The 9312-nt window shown below is 38.8% G+C and overlaps 1 protein-coding gene across 3 annotated transcripts in view; it reads right to left on the reverse strand.

Annotated features, from left to right (window-relative positions):
- Positions 1-305: 305 nt before the first annotated feature.
- The window catches only part of SERPINB13 (serpin family B member 13), a 13576-nt gene continuing 4569 nt past the window's right edge, over positions 306-9312 (reverse strand). The window contains exons 3-9 of one of the 3 annotated variants that reach the window (XM_017867063.1): positions 9028-9099; positions 8983-8997; positions 6278-6406; positions 5784-5901; positions 4266-4408; positions 3573-3728; positions 1378-2085 (exon numbers count right to left, since the gene is read on the reverse strand). In XM_017867063.1, the coding sequence (XP_017722552.1) occupies positions 1681-2085; positions 3573-3728; positions 4266-4408; positions 5784-5901; positions 6278-6406; positions 8983-8997; positions 9028-9099 (1038 nt within the window). In that variant the 3' untranslated portion in view covers positions 1378-1680. Of the gene's footprint in view, positions 2086-3572; positions 3729-4265; positions 4409-5783; positions 5902-6277; positions 6407-8982; positions 9100-9312 lie in introns of all 3 variants that reach the window. The other 2 variants (XM_017867064.1, XM_017867062.1) reach the window with 2 other exon arrangements.

The following is a 9312-nucleotide window of genomic DNA, read 5'->3' on the forward strand; positions in this document are numbered from 1 at the left end:
TTTGTATACATTTCACCAAACAAAGTCAAACGAATGGCCAATAAGCACATAAAAAAATGCTCAATCTAATTAGATATTATGGAAATGCAAATTAAAACCACCCTGAGATGCCACTTTGTACCTACAAAAATGGCTATAATCATAAAGACACAATCCTGGATGTTGGTGAGGATTTGAAGACGCTAGTTTTAAACATTGCTGGCAGGAATGTAAAATGTCACATTGGAAAACAGTTTGACAGTTTCTTACAAAGCTAACTATTGATTTGTCATATGGCCCAGCAATTTCTCTCCTAAAAACATATGTGAACACAAATATTTTTATTTACATGTTCAGAGCAACATTATTCCTAACAGCCAAGAAGTGGGAACAATCCATATGTCCCCCAATCGGTGAACCTATAAATAAAATAGGTTTTTTCCATGCAATGGAATAGTGTTCGGCAATAAAAAAAATTAAGTATCAATACATACTACAACAGATGAACCTCAAGAACATCATGCTAAGTGCAAGACGCCAGACACAAAATACTACGTGTAGTATGATTCCATTTACATAAGATGTAGAAAGAAAAACTTGTAAAGGCAGAAAACAACTCAGTGGTGCCTAGGATTGCGAATATTAATAAGCATGAGAAAACTTCTTAGGGTCATGGAAATATTCTAAAACCGGATTGTGGTGATGCATAACTCTAGAAATTTACTAAAAGTCAACAAATTATAAACTTACAGTGTGTACATTTTATGGTATGTAAATTGTAGTTTGACAAAGCTGTTAAAAAGTAAGCCAGTTATGTGACCTTGTTAAAAACTGGAGGAAAAAAGTGAAACAAGCCAATAATTAAGAGCATTAAGAATAGATTCAGAGCTTTTCATAAAGCATCTTCAGAAAATATCATTCAGTAATACTCCTACCTCACTCAAAAAATAACCAGAAAAATGTAAATGGAGAAAAGAAAGGGAACTCTTCTAAAAGTTATTCCAAATATTTACCTTATAAAGTCTAAAAAGATGATAGAGGAGGAATACTGATCAACTACATCATTTATCTTCTCAAATACCACATTTATTACACAATATCAAAATGCTTATGCATCTAACAATGGATAATGTTAGAATGGAAGATGAAAATACGGACATCCTCTCCATCTGGTATATTGTTTTATGTTGTCCCGGCATTTGAGTTTTAATTTATGTTTTGCTACTGTATTCCTAAATTTTCTTTCCTATGTGCAATTTGCCACAATATCTGTTGGGGAATAGTAACATGAGCTGAGTAAACTATTGTTTTATTTTACTTGTGTGTTATAACATGTCAAAATACTAGAATTAGAGAGACCTCCTCAAAATTACTAGTTCATACTCTTTACTGGAGAGACTTTCTCTCCTTTAGTGCACAAAACTACAAGATACCGATTTCCTTTCAAAAGAAACCAAGGGGAGATTATCAATGAGGTTTGGTTTGACTCACCTTATGCATAGCACAAAGCAAAGGATATTTCACTTTCAAGGATGGTTACAAACACGTACACTATTGGGATCATTAGATCATTGATTTGGTGGCCAAGACTGGAAATGCAAGGGAGACAACATTTAAAAGAATGGACGATTTTCATAATCATATGAACAACAGTGGTGGTTGTTTTTTACTAAAAACAGCAATGCCATGGCAACGATCATCTTAAGGAGAAGAAAATCTGCCAAAGAAGAGGATGCTGTTGGATTCATTGTGCCTGATGAAAAACAGGAAGGGATGATTGCAGTGAACATTTTCATGACCTGGGGCGGATGTGACAGTAAAGCCTATGCCGGTGGCAGCTGCAGCCTCGGTGCCTTCTTCAGTTACCGCCACAAAGGAACTGTGCAGGAACTTCTGGGCCTGCAACCCGGAGAGTGAGGACATCCCCGAGTAGTCGGCTTTGTGCTCACTGAAGGCATCGCTCATCCCCATGGCAGCCAGGACCGCCTCAAGGTCGTAACTGTCCTCCACCTCAAACCGAGGCAAGTGCAGATTCACCCTTCTTTCTTCCATATGCCCTGGACTAGTCCACTCTACCAATTTCTCAGGACTTATTTTATCTATTATCTATTTTCAAAAAAAGAAGAGTAGAATGGTATGCTTATCAATAAAAATCTAAAACAGTATAACACTGATTTGTATCAGTCAGAAGTTATTAATTTTAGTAATATTAAAAGTGGAAATTTTATTTCACCAGATTGTTGCCTTTATACTGCAGGTGGTCGTCTTATATTTCTCTGTGTAAATTATCTGCTTATATGTGGAAATACCATAGCATTGAATACATTTTAAAGATTAAAATAAGTCATTTCTTCTTTTATCAACTGAGTATATAATTCATTTTAACTACCTCCCCTAGTCTTTGAATGCATATATATTTACATAGTTGCAATCACAGTGAATGTCCATTTTATTTGATAAAAGTAAAGTTTTCACACCATTGCATATCTCTATCTTCAAACAGCTAGATAATATTCTTATGAAGTTGATAAATTTTTCCCAAGATTTAGCTATTCATGCACTTTACAAACATTTAGTCTGTATCAGGCATTGTGATAGATTTGATAGTTACTAGGGATACAAAAATAATAATTATGATGAATTTCAAACCAGGCATTCCAGTGTATTTAATACCAAAATAACTGATTTGACTCAGAAAAGCAATCTTTTTCTTCTACATTATTTCTTTAACTTTATTTTATTTCTTTAACATTATTCCCACAACTGGGGCTTTTAAATCAGAATATAAATACTCTTACAGCTCTCAGACATACTGCCATTTTGCTGTCCCAAAATATTTTCTAACTTAAAATGCTACTAGCAATATTTCACAGAAGTAGCACAGCATCTGATAATATAAGAAGATAGCAGTTATCATTTGTCGAGTGCTTTCTATGTCTTAGACCCCTTCTAGTCTACAATTCTATAATCATTCCAACACTGCTACACATTAAGCACCATGGAGCCCTCTTTAGAGATGGGAAAGTATTGAAGTTCAAGGAAGTTAAGAAGCTTCAAGGGTCAGAAAGCCACTAGAGAAACAGGGATTTGAAACAAAGCTCTCCTGATTTTCAAAATACAGGACACTAGCCACATAATTTTTTTAACTGCAAAATGGGTGAGAGTAAATCAATGGTGTAAGGGTGTAAGAAAGAAATTCAAATGCTCCAAGACTAAGAGTGTAAGAAAGAAATTCAAAAGCTCCAAGAGCCTACTGTACAGTGTGCAGAATTGGTTGTATATACACATATGTGAATTTTTTTTTCCGGGAAAGGGGTCCGTAGATATCAACCATTTCTCAGAATGGTGGATGATCTTTATGACTCCCATGTAATCTTATTCATTTCAGTTCATCCCAAACATTCTTGGATTGGTTTTTCTCAATAAGCCTGACCCGTACTATTTAATGCTCCCCAGTAGACATCCATCTATAGCTGCTGGAGAGTGAGAAACACTTTCTATTTGACACTGCTGGCCACCAGCTCCTACTCAGAAGCCCTGAGACAGAAAACCTTAGGAGATGAAAGCAAGAATAAGGAGATGTAAGTGTTTACCTTCTCCAGACCATCGATGTCATTGGGCAGAAGCACAAACATGCTTAGGTCATTGTTTTTATATGGAATCCCTAGAATTTTGGCCTGCAAGTCCTCCAGGAAAGTGAAGCTAAAGGAATGGCTCTGTGTCATCATCTGCACAGATTTACTTGTGCTCTGCAACAAATTAACAGAGCACACAATATCAAAGGACGTAAGACCAAAGGCTTTAAGGCAACCAAGTTAGTTCATCAAAATAATTAGCTCAATCTAAAATAAAGCCCAATATCAGAGTCTCAGAATGAGCACTTACTATCTACCAGTATGCATTTGCTCAAATATTACTTTAGATTTTTTTTCGGGGGGGGAGGTGAGGGATGGAGTCTCACTCTGTTACCAGGCTGGAGTGCAGTGGTGTGACCTTGGCTCACTGCAACCTCCGCCTCCCGGGTTCAAGCGATTGTCCTGCCTCAGCCTCTCAAGTAGCTGGAATTACTGGTGCGCACCACCACACCCAGCTAATTTTTTTATTTTTAGTAGATATGGGGTTTCACCATGTTGGCAAGGATAGTCTCAATCCCTTGACCTCGTGATCCACCCACCTTGGCCTCCCAAAGTGCTGGAATTACAGGCGTCAGCCACCACACCCAGCCATGACTTTAGATTTTATATTCCATGTGTAAGCACATCACAAAAATAAATTAAGGAGCATACCTTATTCATCCAAAATTTCTCTTCCTTAGTATTTTCTTTCTTAAACTCCCTGTCCCATTGCCCTTTAAAATAAACTGTGTTCACCAGCACCAGCTTGGTAGAGCTACTAATAGAGCCATCTGGAAACAAGTCCTTGATTCTTTCTGTAAATGAAGAAACAGAAAAAGGTTGGCCCATCTTCCAAATGACAAGTAATATGCATGACACATATGATGCAGATGGACTTGACTGATCATTAAAAACCAGCCAGGTCAGCACCTGAGGGCCTTGCTGACAAAGGGTTCGCTGGCAGAATCGGCAAGGAGGTTCTCATTTTGCCCATCGCCTATTTATCCCACTGGATAAATTGAGGTTCATGATTAAGAGTCCGGACTCTGGGGTCAGATGCCTCTGTTAGCATCCAGTTTGCCTCTTATCGGCTGAGGAATCTTGGGCAAGTTATTTAAACTCTCTGTGCCTCAGTTTCCACATCTGTAAAATAGGAATAAAATCTGCCTCATAGGGTTGTTGAAAGGAGCAAATGATTCAACATATGTAAAGCTCTTGGAACACCATCTCACACATAATAAGCACTCTGTGTTAGCTATTATGCTTACCATTCAAAATAGTTACTGCCTGAGATTGAGGGATTACTTATTATATTGGAGAAGGAGTTGATATTTTTGTCTGAGTTCAGCCCATCCCACATAAATTCTAAAAAATACTGTTCAACCAACTTTTTGAAAGATCCTATTTTTTCTGCTTCTTTTATTTCCTTTCTTCAGGCCAAGGATGAGGGAAAAAAAAACACATTCTAAGTAACAAAGGTGTCTCTGATAATTGGTATAAAAAATGGAATCTGAAACTCTACCACTAAAGTATCAGCTATTGCTCCCCAAGGTGAATTTCCACATTAATATTTCTCTGTGGATTTCTCATACTAGGGGATGAGAAAGGAAAAATGGGATAAGAAACTTGTCAAATCCTCTGCTGTGGGGAGGGCTGCTGGTTGTCATTATCCCTGAACAATGCTTAAGTAAAGATAAAGACCAGGTGGCCCCAGCTGTGGATGGGAACAAGTCTTGATGGGAGAGCTGCGTGTTTCTCAGTTAACACAGAGAAAAACTCAGGAAGAAAGGCTCCAATATAAAGGAAAGAATGTAAACCCAAGACAGGCATCATCCCATTTTCGGGACCCCCAAGACATTGTGATCCATGGCTATGTGTAAACAGTTCTCCAGCAAGCGTTTCCATGCATTTGGCTTCATGCAGTCCCCCCGCTGGCTCCCCTTGGCCTCTCCACATTTGCTGAAATTGCTCTACCATCTGCAGTACCCTCCCTACTTCCTAGGCCCAGGCTTGCCCTTCCAACCCTGCAAAACCTACCTCAAGTCCCTTCCCAAAGCTTGTGCATTACATGGCACCTCACGCAGTGACAAGTCCAGGGCTTCACTCACAGCAGATTGTCAAGAAGTGTTTTTTGTTTGTTTGTTTGTTTGTTTCTGGTTTTTTGCAATGAATGACCCACCCATACTCTACCATTTGTTTTGCTTTCAACCCAGGAATTAATCTTCTTTCGACTTTCATCTGCTGCGTTTACAAAATCAACAGGTTCCAGAGATGCATGATAATATTTTTCAACATAATCTAAGTATTTCTTTAGGAGAAACAAGGAAGGAATAAAAAGAGGTTAAAAGTCAATTTATCAATTGCCAACATCTCTAAATAAATTTATGTATACATTGGGATGACTAATACAGTAAGAGAAATTGTAAGGTCCTGGGCATCTCACATTGAGTACCCGCATGCACATTTTTATGCAGCTTATCTGGGGATGAGGCAAAAATCAGGCTCAGATTGCCAGGACTATAAAGAAGCTCCCTGCAGTTCTGAATATCTGTAGATCAGGATGGAAAAGCACCACAGGGATATGACCAGAGCCAGGCAGCCTGACTTCAGGACCCACAGTCTTACTAGAGTCCCTTGGCCATTCCAGAATACCACTCACAGATATGGTAGCACCGCAAACTTACTTGAAGGAAGAGGTATGTTTTTTCTCCAAACAGCCTGTTGGCTATGTTCAGTTCATAATCATTAGTGAGTTTGCTTATTTCAGTCAAAAACTTTTGGAATTGTTGATGTATTGCTTCTGTCTTCTCAATCTTGAAAATTAAAACAAAATCTCAACAGGTTATCTTAGCAAAAGCAAGCCTAGATTTTCCCCTAAGAGGATGCGGCTGCTGGGTCTCTCCCCTAGTTTGTCAGCCCCAAGGGTGATCCCTGTGTTTGATGTGGCCCCTGGATACCAGGTGGCCTTTACCCAAGTCATATGGTAAATGTAAGTTATGACCAATCTGAGCTCCAGAGAGAAGCCTTCTCTGCCAGCCCAACATCACAGATCTTGCTTTTATAACTCAAGTTGTGGGTTTTTTTGGTCTCAAATAAAAGTGCTCACTAAATGTTAAATAAGCTTGTTTTTAGCTCCTCACAAGATTCTAAGCATCAAGGAAAGTAAATGATTTCCCTGGACAATTCTTATCTATTGAAGTTTGGAAATTTTTTTCCAGAGTGAATAAGAAGAGTGACTCCTAATGGTATGAGTCACTCCACATTGGGCTGAAGTGAGATTTATCCTTGTCTCCAGGGGGAAAAAAAAAATGTTTTCTGGATATTTTGTGTAGGACCCATCAGCTTTCTGGTTGAAGGTTTCATATTCTATGTTACCTTAACAACATATCTGGAATGCCATTATTTCAACATGTCAATACAATCAATATTAATTATATATATATAATATCTATTTCAGCAAAAATAATATATTAAAATTAATATTTTGTATTCTTTTCTCATATTAAGTTCTTGAAATACAATATGCATTTTACACCTATAGCACATCTCAGTTCAAACTAGATCTATTTCAAGTGTTCAACAGCCACTTGAGTGGCTACCATACTGGATAGCTGGGGACTAGATAAACTCTCACCCAGGCAAATTAGAAGGCTTGTATTAGAAAGGTCATTTTTGCATTGTTTGTAGAAGGCAAGCGGAAGAAAGCGAAGAAGGAAGGAGAAGAAGGAAGGAAGGAAGGAAGGAAGGAAGGAAGGAAGGAAGGAAGGAAGGCCCCATCAACAGAATAAATGAGGAAATAGCTATAAAAATGAATTAAATAGGGCTACAAGTATCCACTTAAAATAGATGAATCTTATAAACATAATGCTAAGCCAAAAATAACCAAGTTCCAAAGAATAATGACAAAAGTATATGGTATGTAATGAAATAATAAATACATGAGAATCATAAACACCTAATCCACAATAGTGGGACTTGCTCTCTCAGGAGAGGATGGGGGTGTGCTCAAGGAAGGTATTATACATCAGCCTAAGGGGCATCAGCGATTTGATCATGGTTTATTTCATACACTGAAAAGAGGAGTTAAAGGGTGTTTATTGCATTTTTCCTTATACCTTTTATATATATGTCTTGAGATTTTACCAGCATTTTTTAAAAGCAAGATTGAGAATACTCTGAATTTACATAATAATCAAATGCGTACCTGGCAAGCCAGTCTCTGGACAAATTATTAAACGAGGAGATTGGAGTAGGCGACCTTCAAGATGTATTCCAGTCCTAATATCCTTTTCGTCAGTAATTCTATTCTCTTCATACCTCTGTGGCTCCCAGGAGAATTTTGGGGAATGGGCAAAGCTGCTAGACAGCGTGTATGTGTAAGCTGTGCCTCACACAAAGCTGAAATTCAGTTCCCACCCGAGTCATCCAGCCCTTTACATAGGAGTAGGGCAGCTACCCCAGAGAATGAGCTGTTTTCTAATTTGCACAAAAGTTCTACATGGGCTATCATGGCTGAGAAAGAATGTGCTCTGAAGACAACTGCACTCCTCAATTGAGGGGACATTGCAGCGGCCATGTGACCCAACTTGGTTGTGCCAACCCTGAAAGGAAGCCTGACTCTCTACAGGTGCAACTGAGCCACCCACATGACCTAGCCTTTTGGGGTTGTGAAATGAGCAGCTCATATTGCTGGGTGATCTGAGCCATGGTTTTAGGAGGGTCTGGAATTGCACTATGACTACTGTCAGAGCAGCTGTGCCCTTCCTGAGACTGCTAACATCTGATCCTAGTCCTGACCTAATGGGCTTATTCCTTTCCCGTGTTTGAGTAGACTCTCCTTTGGATGGGGAATACAGGAACACTGGAGCTGGGAAAGACCTCAGGAAGTCATTGGGCCTGTACTAACTTTTAAAATACAATATCAGCACGGGGTTAAAAATATGAGTGGAGTTTAGTAATAATATCACCTACTGCTGCTAAGGCCACCACCGCTGGCTCAGTTACCAGATGCCCCTACTGGACACTTTACAGAGGCTGAAAGAAGATAAATAACTTGCCCAAAGTAGCGTCGCTCTTAAGTGACTGAGCCAGGACTTGAACCTAAGTCTGTTTAACTCCAAAACCCATCCACTCTGCTATGGGAACTTTTCAGTCTATTAGCCTTACCAGTTCTATCATAGCGGTGTTGTCCATTATACCTAAGGTCTCTTCTCAATGCTAAGGAGTTATTACTACTGTATAATCCTTACAACATTATTTGTCTACCGTGATTATTATTGGTGAATAATAAAGAAATAATATTGCTTTCATGCCTTTCTCAGCCCTTTTCCCCAGAGAGCCCATGCCTAAAATGCAACTCTATTGAAGTTTGTAAAACACATCTCCCCACCTCTTTTCCTTCAGCCTTTATTCTCACCACTTTGTTTTCTTCAGCCTTTATTCTCACCACCTTGTTTTCTTCAGCCTTTGTTCTTGAGCTCCTCATGCCTTTTTCAGAGTGAAATACCTGGAAGAAATAGAAAATATTACTGTGGTGCTTAGAGAAGAGAAAACCTCACACAGAATCAGTCGGGGGAGAGTGGACGCTTGTGAAAGAAACCTCGGTGGTATATGAGGTGTCCTTCTCTCCTTGCAAAATCATGAAAAGGTCTGTGTTTACCTCTGATTTTCTTTCTTTCTTTCTTTCTTTCTTTCTTTCTTTCTTTCTTTCTTTCTTTCT

This window comes from Rhinopithecus bieti, unplaced genomic scaffold (genome assembly GCF_001698545.2).
Source record: "Rhinopithecus bieti isolate Rb0 unplaced genomic scaffold, ASM169854v2 scaffold_2272, whole genome shotgun sequence".
Lineage (NCBI taxonomy): Eukaryota > Metazoa > Chordata > Mammalia > Primates > Cercopithecidae > Rhinopithecus > Rhinopithecus bieti.